The sequence below is a fragment of the Acomys minous genome (assembly GCF_964271855.1).
Source record: "Acomys minous genome assembly, chromosome: 2".
In the NCBI taxonomy this organism is placed as follows: domain Eukaryota; kingdom Metazoa; phylum Chordata; class Mammalia; order Rodentia; family Muridae; genus Acomys; species Acomys minous.
In genome coordinates, this window is record NC_140484.1 from 140594853 (window position 1) to 140608940 (window position 14088).

At 46.6% G+C, this 14088-nt stretch overlaps 1 protein-coding gene across 1 annotated transcript; it reads right to left on the bottom strand.

The window, feature by feature from the left end:
- Positions 1-433: 433 nt before the first annotated feature.
- LYVE1 (lymphatic vessel endothelial hyaluronan receptor 1) lies at positions 434-13118 on the bottom strand. Its single transcript, XM_084774199.1, has 6 exons — positions 12832-13118; positions 9058-9226; positions 8821-8960; positions 3763-4044; positions 2840-2918; positions 434-2402 (listed from the first exon to the last, which is right to left on the bottom strand). The coding sequence occupies exons 1-6, from the start codon at positions 12914-12916 to the stop codon at positions 2216-2218; spliced, it is 942 nt and encodes a 313-aa protein (XP_084630325.1). The 5' UTR covers positions 12917-13118; the 3' UTR covers positions 434-2215.
- Between the last annotated feature and the right edge of the window lie 970 nt (positions 13119-14088).

The following is a 14088-nucleotide window of genomic DNA, read 5'->3' on the forward strand; positions in this document are numbered from 1 at the left end:
GCTCATCAGAGCAGGAAGGCGTGGTGGTGGGAGCAACTATAGCCTCTGAGGGCCAGAGCATCAGGCTGCTGGCTCATGTCTCTATAGACCAGGGAACAAAGAAAGGGTAGAGAGTAGGGCTGGGCTACAGACCTTACAGCCCACCCCAGACCTGTTTCCTCCATGGAAAGCCTTGTTCCCAAAGGCTCCATGGCCTCCCAGGGCAGCAGAGTCAGGTGGAGACCAAATGTTCAACCACACAAGCCCGTGAGAGATGTTTCACATTAAAACCATGCTGCTGACCTACTTGAATGAGACCATTTGAAGCAAAGACAGCCCACAGGGTGCTGTATGAGTCCCTATATTAATTTTACCTTTGCTAAAATATGGACTATGCTATAGTCCTTAAATTTTGCACAAGCCATATTTCTATGAACATAAAGAAGCAGAGGAGTTTTCTAAATGCTTTATTTGTTTGAAGCACAAATATCTCTTCCCCTCTCAGGCTCTTCTTGCTGGGAAAAGGAGAGCTGGTGATCTTTTGTTAAGGCACACAAAGCTATCTGTCGGTATATAGAGGTAATAATACATTTTCAAATATGTTAATAATAAATTAAGGTTGTAGTAGTTGCTGCATTAGAAAACAATGAATGGATTAGTTTCAGCAACAACAACAAAAAAATTAGTTTGGAAGTAGCTAAGCCAGGAATATCAAAACTGGGGAAACATTAGCTTCAGACAACACTCCACTACACAGAACTGTATGATGAGTAATATTCAATTACAAAGCGTCATGCCTTACATAGCACCTTACATCTTTAATTCAAAACTCTGAAAGCCAAACTTCTACCAAGTCTGAAACTGTTTGGGTGTCAACATGATGCCCCCAGGGGAAAATGCCACACCATGAAATTTTACCTCCTGTGCAAAGTTATTTTTAAAATATCAGCCGGGCGGTGGTGGTACATGCCTTAAGCCCCAGCATTCAGGAGGCAGAGGCAGGTGGACCGCTGCGAGTTTGAGGCCAGCCTGGTCTACAAAGTAAGTCTAGGACAGTCAAGGCTGCACAGAGAAACCTTGTCTCAAAAAAACAAACAAAAAAATTTTTAAAAATAAAAAATAAAAAGAAAGAAAGAAAGAAAAACCCTCTGAAATTACCTCCAGGCTTTACGTACAAGGCACACATGGAACATAGTAAGTAAACTTCATGTCCAGACCGAGTCGCTCTAATATACCATTATGATGTGCAAGCACTCCAGACTTCAAACATAAGCTGAAATTTGTTACCACTGATACCAAGCATTTCAGGTGACAGGGTCTCAGTCTGTAGGAGATTATCTGACATTTTCAAATACACTTTTTAAAACTTTTAACATAGTTGTTTTTCTCAGCAATGGTCTCTGTAACTCAGATCAAAATAGTAACGTGTGTGTGTGTGTGTGTGTGTGTGTGTGTGTGTGTGTGTGTGTGTGTAGGTGGTGGATCTGGGGATTGGACTGGGAGCTTTGTGAATGCCAGGCAAGTGCTCACCCGCTGAGCCAATCCCCTAGTAGTCTCCTCCCCCCTACCCCCCCACCCCCCCCACCTCCCGCTTTAGATTTCTTACAAAAGTGTTATTTGTCTACAGAGAACAGCAGGCACAGTAGAGAGAAAAGAAAGTGTGTCTGTGTTCTAGAAAGTAATGCGGATCTAGTCACTGAGAGGCTCCCCGTCCCAGCCTATATTTGCGGTCTGTCAACAAGGCTGCTATCAGTGAGCCCAGCTCCCTTCTAGTGCTCTGTTTATTTTGGCTTCCCAGAGATTTGGTCTCAAGTCACCTTCTGTTGCTTTCCTTGCCTTATTTTATGTGTGCCTGGTTCAAAGAGCGTGACCCGGTGCTGTGCTTCCCTGTGCAAAGATTTTGGTCTATGAGGCTGGCATGTCTCAGGGACTCTGGCCCTCATCTGGGGTCAGGCAGCCTGGAGGCCTGTCCATGAGTGTGAGCCGAGGGGCTGTTTTAGGGCCCGGTGCAGTGAAAGCGTGCCACGCTCTGGTCAGCTGTGAGACACAGGCAGGCTAGGGAGATTGTGGGAAGGTTAGAGGTCAGAGGGTACAGTCTGGCAAGGACTGCAGTCAGGAGCACCCTTTGGGGAACTCTGCAGTCTTTTTTCTCATTAGGAACCAGCTGTGGCTTGCCTCCTTGGTTCCCTGGAGTGACACTTGCCTCCTCAAATGTACCTTCTCCACTCTCTCGCATTTAAACCTCAGCTTCTAAGCATCGCATCGCAGTTTTGGGTGGACTCTTGGGCTCCTCCGGGTTTTTAACAGTCTTCTTTGATTCTTCATTAGCGTTGACATCGTCAGCCTTCTCATCCTTTATAACCTTGGTTTCGGTCATTTCCTTCTGTTCACTCTTGTTTGTGAAAGGGAAGGCCTTCACATACCTATAGGTGTGCACATACATCACAACGAGAGACTTCAGGCGACACACACCACAGCAAATAGCTCTTTGTCTGCCACGGGACAGACTGGCACAGTCCCCTGGGCACCTTTATTTCTAGGTGATGCTAATATTCAAATATATCACTTTTTATTTTAGGGGATTCATTTCTATTGGACAGTACCCACAGGCTCAACTTTGGGTGTCCTTATGACCCCTTCATCCAGAACATTCTCCCTGATGTTGGCCCCTCCTTTTTTATTTCTTGAATTTGGCACCAACTTACCGATATCAACTGTCTAGATGACATAAGGCCAGGTGGCACAGATGTCTGAGAAGGGTGCCGTCTCTCTTTTGACCAAATGCCAATAACAACCATGGAAGGGCACAAGCAACATGCACAGGAAAATGACAAGACTAGGGATGTGCCAACAGCCTCACCTTTTCACGTAGCAAACAGCCAGAGCAGCTGCGGCCCCGAAGAAGAGGAGAGCCAGCACCAGCAGGGTCGTGGGGACACCTGGAGGGGAGACGGGGTCTGTTGGTCATTTGCTTACACATCGTGTGCCTGTGTATATAATAATTCATCTTTAAATGAGATATGGATACGAGATACAGCAGAGGACCCTTCTTTATGACTATTTTAATTGTATATATATAATTTTATGTTTTATATTGTATGTGTACATGTATGTGTATAGGTGGGCGGGTGTGGTTCTAACGTGTGAGTTATAATACAGTCCAAATGTGCAGATCAGGGAACAGGAGAGATGGCTCAGAGGTTAAGAGCACTGGCTGCTCTTCCAGAGCTCCTGAGTTCAATTGCCAGCAACCAAATGTGTAGGTCAGAGGACAACCTGGGAGAGTCATTCTCTCCTTCTGTCGTGTGTGTCCTGGGGATCAGACTTACGTTGTCGGGCCTTGGCAGCACGTGCCTTCACCCACCCAGCCGTCTTGCCAGCCCTCTATTTACAGTGTGTGGGGATTCTTTACCTCTCCTTTCTCATTGCAATGTGAAAAGTAAAATTTGTTTCTTGGAGCCCTGGGACCAATCTCATGGGTCCCTGCGAGAAACGGGCATTTGGATTAAAGTCAGGCCATGAAGGTATATGTCTTTGTATCTATAATAAAGGATATTTGTTTTGTAAAAACTCAGGTTTCTAGCAGTAAAGTTCATGATGTGTGGCATGATCCTTGAGGCTCCTTACGAAGCTAATTCTATGAGTCTATGGAAGCTGAGCTTGTATTAAACTTTAATTTGTGCAGAGAAGGTGCTGAGTATTCGGTCTAGGCATGCACTGGGTGATGCGCCCTGTCTGTCATGCACAGTTGCCCACGCCCTCATAGACGCGGAGGACATTCACCTCCAAACCCAGCTGCTCCACTTTCAATCGTTGGCTCTGTTTCTGTAGCTATGGTGTACGGTTCCGTATAAACTTCCGTGACACAAATCATTTTTGTCTTCCGGGCCATGGAGGTGGAAGGCGGAGCCCGGGTGGTAGCAGAAGTTTGCGTCGTCGTGGAGTCCGTGGGTGGAGTTGAGTGGGCGCTGTTGCTGACAGAAAACTCGGTTGACGGTGTTTGAGTGTCGAACATGGGGTCGAATGTGGTGATGACTTCTGGGATGCACGAGTTAACCCAGGTGTCTGCCGGGAGAAGGAAAAGTAAAAGGAGAAGTAAACACAGCAGCAGGACCCCACCAGGCCTTCCGCTGCAGTCAGAGCTCAGGTTTTACCAAAATTCAAATCTCATCTCAATTTCTTTCCTTAGCACCCTGCAGCATCAGCGTCCCCCGAATGGCCAATGAGGTCCTCTGTGATCCCGCGCCCCCCCCCACCCCGCACCCCCGCCAACACCGTGAGGCTAGGAGCCCCAAACGCTCAGGCTTCCTCTCAATGGCTCTGCTATCCCACCAGGCCCTCAGTTCTTGATGCACTTTCTTAATCACCCCCAGAGGTTTCCGTGATGCCTTTCCCACCTTTAAAACCCCTGTCTGCCCTGAATTTAGCCTCTTCTCCCCAGGCGTCAGGTTTTCCAGGCCTCGCCAGGCTTCTCTAGGCTGCGTCTCCAGATGTATTCTTGTCCCAGTCTGATCATGTTATCGTGTTCTCATCATGACTGTGAACTGCCTGGCAGCAAAAGACTCGACCGATTTGATTATCATGGCCCTTCCTCTGTGCCTGGCGTATAGTATATGCTCAGTGAATACTTGATAAAGAAGAAAGGAAAAAGTAAAAGAGAGGAAGGAGTCCTGGGGGTGGGGGAGGTAATACATAAGATGCCACTTTAGGACCAGATCTCAAATAAATCTCTGTGTGCTCAGGGAGAGACGGAAGGAAAGGAGATACGTGGCATTTTCCAATCTGTTGGATAGAATTGCGAGGACACATATCTGGGTCAGCCATGGTACCAGACGTTTAGCTGTCTCGTGTAGCATTTACCAAGGCTTCATTTACACAGGAAGATGCTGAAGTTCATAGGCATCAAGTTCACTTGCTCAACCACAGGTAGGAAGTGACAGAGCTGCACAGTTTCTTACAATACATATTTACGTCTATTTTAAACCCCTGATGATGCCACTGGCCAGAATTGTAGCTATGAAAGAAACAGTTTCATCAAGTTGATTTGCTTTTGAAAATTAAGCGAGTCACTCACTAGCCATAAAGGTCATGAATACTGCTGATAAAATGTCCAACCACACATGCACCAAGTCAATATTTTATCCTATCCAGCATACTTTGAAAACAGCCCTGCTCAAGTAAACATCCTTGTTGACCTTGGTTGCCTTGAACTTTTCGTCGTGTTTCCCATTCTCTTTCTTTGCTTGGTCCTTCCCTCAGAGAATGGACATTGTTTTAAAGCAAGGGAAGAAAACACCGAGCGCTCAATAGAGATGGTTGGGCTCTACAACATGCAGGCACGTGAAGAACCGCTCCTGCTTCTGGCACAGAGGACTTTGGGCGGAGTGTGTGCAAGACTGATGGCGTTCATTCAACAGATACCGACGGAGTACCAGCTGCGTGCCAGGCATGTACTCTAGATGCCAGAGACAAAGTCCCTGTTTTTAAGAGGCTTCTGAACCTTTGGAGGAATAGACATAATAAAAGATAAACAAGCCGTGAATTTCAGAAGATTATACACAGTGAAATGAAACTTAAACAGGGTGCAGGTTAAACTGGTATGGGTGGATATGAAGGCTGGATACTTGGCTAGGGTGACAAGAGGACGTCTCCTGGGGAGACAGTACTTAACCTGAGACTCAGTGGTCTGAAGTAGCCAGTCACTAGAGATCTAGGGCAGACACTGGAAGAAAACAAAAAGCAGAAGAGCAAGTACTTGACTGTGCTGAGCCCATTCAAAGAACAAGAAGGCCAGTGTGGCTGAAACAGAGCAGGGCTCATCTGTAGGAAGAGAACAGGATATCCTGGCCAGCAGGATGTGCATGGTCCAAGACTGGAGATGTGGGCAAGGGCCGCCAGGTCAGGAAGATGACGAGGACCATAGTGTGGCTCTAGAGACCAGTGTGAGTTCCACTGGTAGGAGAAAGCCTGCGAGCAGGAGGAAAGGCTGCAAAGATAGATCTGGCCAGGAGATCAAGATCGCTAGTTACCGTGTTAAAGGCTTGGAATTTACTCTGTAGGAGAAAGCATTTTCTACCAAAGTCCACAACCCTTTTTAAACCATATGCAAGAGTTTTCATATGCATTCTACTTTTATATATAGAAGACATCACATGTTACATGCTACATGGGACAAACTGAAGAGTAACAGTTACCTATTGAGGAGGCGAGGGAGGGGCCAGATGCAGAGGGAGGGGAGGGCATCCGGGAGCAGAGAAGGCAAGATCTTACCAACTGCACAGAAATAAAAGAATCTAGAAATGTCTGGTTCCTAAAAACTTAGAAAGATTAGCAACAGCACCAAAGTCCACCAATAGAAGCTGGGCTGAATAAATTACTATGCAGACAGCCACTGAAGCACATTAAAAACACAGCCATTGAGAATTAGCACTGTCTCTACGAGTCAGTCTAGACTCATTGCCAGGCTAAAAACGGAAAAGTCATGACAAAGCAATGTGAGGTATCTCAGCTTCTTTTCTGTGAAAAGAGCAAACAATATCCCACATATATTTCTTTATGTGCAAAGCAAAGGCACAGACCAGACATGAGTAAAGAGGAAGTGATTAGGGATAGGACCTCCCTGACTATTTTGAATCATTGCCTCGGAACATGAAAAGGACTTAAAAGAATAGTAAGTACAAAATTTACTATAATGTACTTGACACTTGATCAAATAAATCAAATGCCACATGTGGTAGTATATGATGGAGGAAGTGTGTGTATACATGTGCGCGCATGCGTGTGTGTGTGTTTGTGTGTGTGTGTGTGTGTGTGTGTGAGAGAGAGAGAGAGAGAGAGAGAGAGAGAGAGAGAGAGACAAGGGGAGGGAGGGAGACAGAGAAAGAGAGAGGGGGGGAGCTAGCTAATAAATGCAGAAAAGAGGACTGATTTAGAAAAATCTGACTCTACAGTCCCCTATACAATAACGATTTCCAGCAAAGACCACAGGAGCAGTTTAGGGTGAGGACATTTTCATGGTACTAACCTACTAACTACAAAGGAGAAAATATATCCTCACTTCATTTTCAGCCTGTTAGTCGCCATCCTAATCAAATCATGAAATAATCAGTGCCCGGGAGCTATTGACACTTGGCGCTGTTTGTTGAGATGTGATTCCCCACTACACAATGCTATGTACCGAGCGCCTCCCACACGGGCCAGAAGCTGAAGACGTCTCTCGACCTTTCAGAGGTAGGAAGTGACAGGGCCCGAGAGTGCAACATAAACGAAAAAGAGGAGGAAGCAGACACCGCTGAGCCCTCCTTCCTCTCTGTTTAGTTAGAGGGCTGGGTACCAGAGCACTCGGCTGCCTGCAGGCTGGAGGCAGGGCCAGCTCCCAGGGATGATGGTAACGAGACAGGCTGCAGGGAGAGAGAAGGATGGAGACCTGGCATCGTGGTGGAAGGAGGATCAACCGGAAGTCTTGAGTCGGCCACTAACTCCCCAACATACACACACTCTGAGCTATTGGCAGCGAGAGGAAGCAGAGCAGGTGTCTGTCTTTCAGGGTCCTTCTTATGCCAAACCCTTTGGTTCAGGGAACTGCTTGGAGTTCCTGGATTCAATTTTGCTGATGTTGGTTGGTAAACATAACTTATCTCTTAGATCTTAAAAAAAAAAATCAGTATTGACGCCTCTCTTGTGTGTAATTGACCGCTCGCTATCTAACCTTCAGAAGGTCAGACACATGAGTATATGTGAAAAGAAATGAGTCAAGAGGCCTTCTTACAACACAGAGAACAGCTGGGTATTTAAAGGAACTGTTCTGAGAAGTGACATAGGGAAACCATCAGGCTAAGGCAACCATGGCCTGTGAGCGAGACCACCAAGATGACTACCAACCGTGAGGAAGCCAGTCCTGCTCTCTAGGTTTCAACTCCTTCCTTCAAAGCAGGGAGACTGGGCCTTATCCTCAGAACGTCAGGTGCAGGGTGTGAGCTACATGGGCTAGTGGAAGGAACGTGGGGCCAGACCCAAGCTGGAACCTTTGCATTTGAGACTGTGCTTTGAACATGGCTCAGGGGTATCCTCCTGTGTTTATGTGTTAGAATGCAGTGTGGCAATGCAAAGAGGTGGTGGGACCGCCAAAGGGGCGGAGCCTAGCAGGAGGTCATGTAGGGTACTGAAGAATCAGTGAGTTCTCTTGGTACCCTGGCTGGCCCTAGGAACACACTATACTCCTGAATCCTCCTTTGGCTCAGCACAGGACTACTCTTTCTCCCACACATTCCTGCCTTGGTGATGCTATGAAGTCCTCTCCAAGGTCACGTTGCTGCTATGCCATGACCTTGACTCTGCAGAACTGTGAGCTAATCTTCCTTTCTTTACAAACCGATCGTTCGGCTGCAGGAATCGCTCAGCTGCAGGAATTTCATGGCACAGAGACTCTAGGCGAGTGGACTGAAATCCCCATAGCTACATTTCCTTGTTTGAAGACAGGGATGATAAGGCTGATAAGGCTTCCTGTGGGTCGGGGGGCGCTCAAAGTTCTCTAAGATAGCTAACCTCTCAATTGCTGCTTTGTCCGGAGGGGATACATCCCTGCACATAGACATCTGCTTCTTTCCCACTTCCTGTTTATCTTAAAGGAAACTGCGCAGTGGTGATGATAACTGAGCCCCTGGACACGCCCTGTTCTTATTGCTACCACTAACATTTTCCTCTGAGGGCCACATTGCTTCCTGAGCCTCCTTTTCCTCCTCCTCCTCCTGTTGCTGCTGCTGCTCTGGGACCCAGACAGGTCCCAGGTCTTGAGACACCCAGGGAAGATGTCCCAGAAGACGTGGCTTTGGTCTGACTCACCAGATGAGTTGTGGCAATAGGCTTTGAACTTCTGGCTAGGAGAAGCATTCCAAGTCACGACACCTTTCCCATTCTTCCCACACTTGGGATTTGGGAAAATCCGAGGGATGACGGAGATCTGCCCTCCAACCCATCCGTAGCTGTAGAAAGACACACATTCAGTGAACGGATGACGGCTAGGAGGCAACCTGTCTACGGCTGAGGAGGAACACTGGCTTTAGCGATGCTCTTTCTCACCTGCACGTCTCGAAGCCAGATTTCTGTGCTATTTCCACCTGGTCCTTGCTGGCCAGGCTCAGTCCCAGCGCCTTACAGGCCTCCCCGGCTTCCGTGAAATCCAACTGCGGGTTTGTCTTTCTGCCCACAAGGGCGACACCCATGATTCTGCATGTGGAAATGGAAAGTTCTGGAAAGAAATCAGACTCCTCAGTTTGTTTCTGGCTTTGTTCCCAGCTTCTAGGCTCTCCTTCCTCCCAAAGAATCATTGCCTTGACTCTGGTCTGTGAAGCCGGCGTTGAGCGTAAATATGACAGATCACACAGGCCAGGAATATCCCACAAGGACTGCCTGCTGCGTTAGACACTTGTTCTGCCTGATGGGTGGAGATTGTAAATCTCCATCAAGAGCCCATTGAGCACTCAGCACTAAGGAACCTGCCAGTCACAGGAGGGTTTTAGCTATCAACCAGTCCTGGGGCGGGGTTGAGGTGATTTAGATGCTGCAAACGTTGTTTTTGTTTTTAAGCCTATAAAAGGAAGATTCTGGGAGTCTGAGGAAGAGAGAATTCAGGGCTGTGGTTGACAGGATAATCACTAGCAATGGGCCAAACTATTGTGGCCAGGACGTCCCTGGTTTGAAAGGGACATCCATGTATTTGCTAGAAGAGAAAGTGAGTTCTCCGCCTCAGGTTTTTTCTGGGAACTGGAGGACAGGCTTACTCAGAAATTCCTTGCAGGAAGTTTTACAGGGCAGGGAAACTAAATAAAGGAAGCTGGGGTTTAGAGCCAGGGCGGGCTTGGCTATCACCTACTATTCTGTAGCTCCGAGCCCTCATGCTTGTTACTTTATCTTTTTTTTTTTTTTACATTTTTTTTACTTTATTAATTTATTCTTGTTACATCTCAATGGTTATCCCATCCCTTGTATCCTCCCATTCTTCCCTCCCTCCCATTTTCCCCTTATTCTCCTCCCCTATGACTGTTCCTGAGGGGGATTTCCTCCCCCTGTATATGCTCATAGAGTATCAAGTCTCTTCTTGGTAACCTGCTGTCCTTCCTCTGAGTGCCACCAGGTCTCCCCCTCCAGGGGACATGGTCAAAGTTGAGGCACCAGAGTATGTGAGAAAGTAACTTTATCTTTTGAGCCCACTTCCTTATTTGAATACAGAGAGTAGCACAATCTACTGTGCAGGGTAGTGGGCCTTACATGAACCAGTTCTGACAGGACTTAGCGCCGTATGTGGCAACATATGGGGCCCTAATAGATAATCACAGATGACACCACCGTTAAGTCTCCAAAACATTCTGGTGTTATCCATGAAAGACCGAGCTTCCTGGGAAGGCAGGGCCACTGGGCTCTTCGGAATAACTTCCTCAAAATCTAGTGGGTTTGGGAGCTCTTCTGATTCACTTCTCTGGAACTTATGGCCCTATATAAAATTGGCATATTGTATTATATTTCAGTGCCTTCTGTTGGGCTTTACCTATGAAAATCCATAAAAAGGTACTTTAGCCTTGTAAGTAATGGCTATGCAAGGTTCTGGCAGGGATGTCCAGCCTTTGGCTCATGGATTACACGAGTCTTAAGATAGGCCAGTGGCCCAAAATTGCAAACTTACTTAAAATGTCATGAAACTGTCTTTTCTCTCTCCTCCCTCCCTCCCTTTCTCCCTCCTTTTCTTCCTCCCTCCTTCCCTCCCTTCCTCCCTCCCTTCCTCCCTCCCTCCCTCCCTCCCTCCCTCCCTCTCTCCCTCCCTTCCTCTCTCCCTCCCTCTCGTCTGTTAGGCTTCACCAATAAAGGTCGGAAGGTCCAGTTCAAATCTCCAAGCCTGTGCAAAGCAGCCTCTCCTGCCGTTAATTGGCTGTGGGGATCTTGGGGCAAGTTAGAGCTTTCATCTGAGAAGTTATTCCTTGTCAGGCCTTGTGTTTAACATTAATTATGTAATGTGTGCCTAGCAGAGCTTGGATCCATAGGAGACAAACATATGTACACATTCCATGCTTCCCAATTGCATTTAGAAATTATACTGTGGGCCGGGCGTGGTAGCGCATGCCTTTAATCCCAGCACTCGGGAGGCAGAGGCAGGCAGATCGCTGTGAGTTCGAGGCCAGCCTGGTCTACACAGTGAGTCCAGGACAGCCAAGGCTAAACAGAGAAACCCTGTCTTGAAAAGCCAAAAAGAAAGAAAGAAAGAAAGAAAGAAAGAAAGAAAGAAAGAAAAGAAATTACACTATGGCGCTGGAATCCAAGAGTGCACTCCAGCCACGCCTTCCACAGGGCCTCTTAGAAAACGTTGAAAATCAGGAACAATGTATTCTTGGGAATCAGATACATACATACACGCATGCAAAGCCCTTGGCTGCACTGAGACTTTTTTTTCCATAAAGAAAATATTTTCTTGAGAGAGGAATCTGTGACACCCTACGTATACTCAATTCTGAACCCCTCTAACAAGCCCTTTAAGACGTTCTTGCCTGCACCCACTCTTCCCCACACCACCACCGAGTCCAGCGGGATGGTGGTGACTTTCTGTTCTTTGCAAGAATTTCCTCAGAAGAAAGCTTGCCATTATGGAGGACGAAGCAAACGGTGTGGTGGGGATGGATCTAAGAGCTGAGGACGTGGCTCAGTTTGGAGTGCTTGCCTAGCATGCACAAAGCATAAATCTGGACATGGTACACACCTATAACCTCAAGTTGAGGGCAAAAAGGACCAGAAATTCAAGGCCATTCTCAGCTACATAGTGCATTTGTGCTTAGCCTGGGCTACAAGAGATCCCGTCTTTAAAAAAACAAAAACAAAACAAAATACCCAAAATAGCTGGTGTGACTGCAGCCCTGTGGGGAGGTGGGGATGTGAAGGGCCTCCTGGATTCCTTTTTTCTTTCTCTTTCTTCTTCAGATCAGGGTTTCTCTGTGTAGTCTTGGCTATCCTGGACTCGATTTGTAGACCAGGCTGGCCTCAAGTCACAGAGATCCACCTGCCTCTGCCTCCCGAGTGCTGGGGAAATCACAGGCATGTGCCACTGCACCCAGCTCTGATGGCATTTCTAAGAGGACCAGGTTTATTTAAAAGTGACAGTTCTGGTATTGGGGCAGGAGGGGTCACTAACCATCTACCTTTAACCTCTCAGAAAAGTCAAATCCAGCAGTATATAAGTCAACTCTGGATGCCTGTTCCTGACATAGCTCCTATTTCAGGGCATCTTCAGCAGAAGAACGGGTTTTCTTCAGTAACCCTGTTACTTCTAGTGATTTTCCTGCTCTGCAGATGAGGTTTCTGTGTATGCATCTCACAAACAGAGAAGCCACAGGAGCCCCTCCCTTCACAGTTGCTAAGGGTAAACCTATATTTTCAGTTAATTTAGTCAATTAAATTGACAGCAAATTAAAACATTGTATTCCACTAGTGGCAGAATATCCTCACAATTAAAACAATTACACAGAGTAGTGCAAAGTAGGCAGTATTTAGCAAAAGTTATCCATTTTTCCTCAGGCTTGGTGACTGCCTTCAGTTTCCACAACCTTAGCATGCTTCTTGAATAAAACCCTTTAAAAACAAATAATGTCTCATCCTTTCTAAAATGCAAACAATTATTATCAAAAAAAGTTCCATAATCCAAAATAGAATTCCAAGTGATGTAATGGTGAATATAAGTTATTTCAGTGAAGCTGGCAACACAGTAAAAACCTCTATGCCTGAGCAATAAGACCCATTCAATCTTCTGTTGACCTTTTGAGTCTTCCTCATTCCCAGCAGCTCCCAAGACCCTGTCTAGCCTCAGACACCTACCGTGCACTTCGACAGCACCTTGGACCAGGAGCCTAGTGGTCCAAATAGAAGCAAGAAGCAACACCAGGCTAAGGTGCTTGGACATCGTGCAGATCACTCTGGAGCACTGTGGCTGGCCACTCTCGGTAAGGGAGACAGATGCTCAACCACCAGGCTGGACGGAGAGTTCTGGAAATATGCTGAGGATTTCCCTGCTTTCAAGCTTCTGATTTGTCAAAATCACTAGAGGAAATGAGTGACACCCCTTGACCGCCCAGCCTGTACTTTGTGGATGGCTCTCTGGAACATTTAGCTGATGCTGACTCAGAAAGCACACAAGTGAGGAAGGCAGATAGCAGTGTGTCAGCTGCCGAAGACTTCCCCAGTTCCCACATTCCCCTGTGGGCTCAGTTCCCACACTCTGCAGCGTGATGCTTTGCACAGCCCATTCATTCATATGCTCCCGTGACCGTTTCCCTGTAAAGAGTGACTGAAGATGAATTGTGTTTCTTTCCTTCCTACAGCCCGTGATTTCCCCCACGCCGTCTCAGATGTGTAGAAAAACAACAGCGAGGCTTATGATGATAAATGCTCACTGCAGCACCGTTCCTTCCTTTGGAACTCCTTACATGTATGCATTGGCATATCAACATTGCTAGGAGATAGATTCTTCAAAGAGACCAGACTCATAAAAAGATTTATTTAGTGCTGAAACAATGGTTAACTCAATAGTTAAAAGTATATGCTCCCCTTGCAGAGGATCTGAGTTTGGATCTCAGAACCCACACTGGGCAGTTGATAACCACCTGTGATTCCAACACCAGGGCGTTTGATATCTTTAACTTCTGCAGGTACCCACACTCATTGCATACACCCACTCATAAGTATGAAACTGCATGCACGCATACATACATACGTACGTACATACATACATACAATTAATATTTTAAATTCATATTGTAAAGCACAAATAACAAATTTTTTTTTTTTTTTGGTTTTTCGAGACAGGGTCTCTCTGTGTTAGTCTTGGCTGTCCTGGACTCACTTTTGTAGATCAGGCTGGCCTCGAACTCACAGCGATCCGCCCACCTCTGCCTCCCGAGTGCTGGGATTAAAGGCGTGCGCCACCACGCCTGGCTAACAATTTATTTTTTAATTAGACATTTTTCACCTTACAAAAGGAACTTTGATTTGTATGACAGTTATCACCACAACAGTCACTGTGTCGCACTTCCTGTAGTAACTTCGGCTGTATTCTGGTGGAATTCAACATACACT

Bases quoted from the DNA above. Each gene is read 5' to 3' on its own strand.
- LYVE1 (XM_084774199.1), bottom strand. From the start codon at position 12,916: ATGTCCAAGCACCTTAGCCTGGTGTTGCTTCTTGCTTCTATTTGGACC. The intron at 4,045-8,820 runs GTGAGTCAGACC...TTCTCCCGGCAG, and splicing joins CTATTGCCACAACTCATCTG to ACACCTGGGTTAACTCGTGC. The intron at 2,403-2,839 runs GTGAGGCTGTTG...GCACACCTATAG, and splicing joins GCTGTTTGCTACGTGAAAAG to GTATGTGAAGGCCTTCCCTT.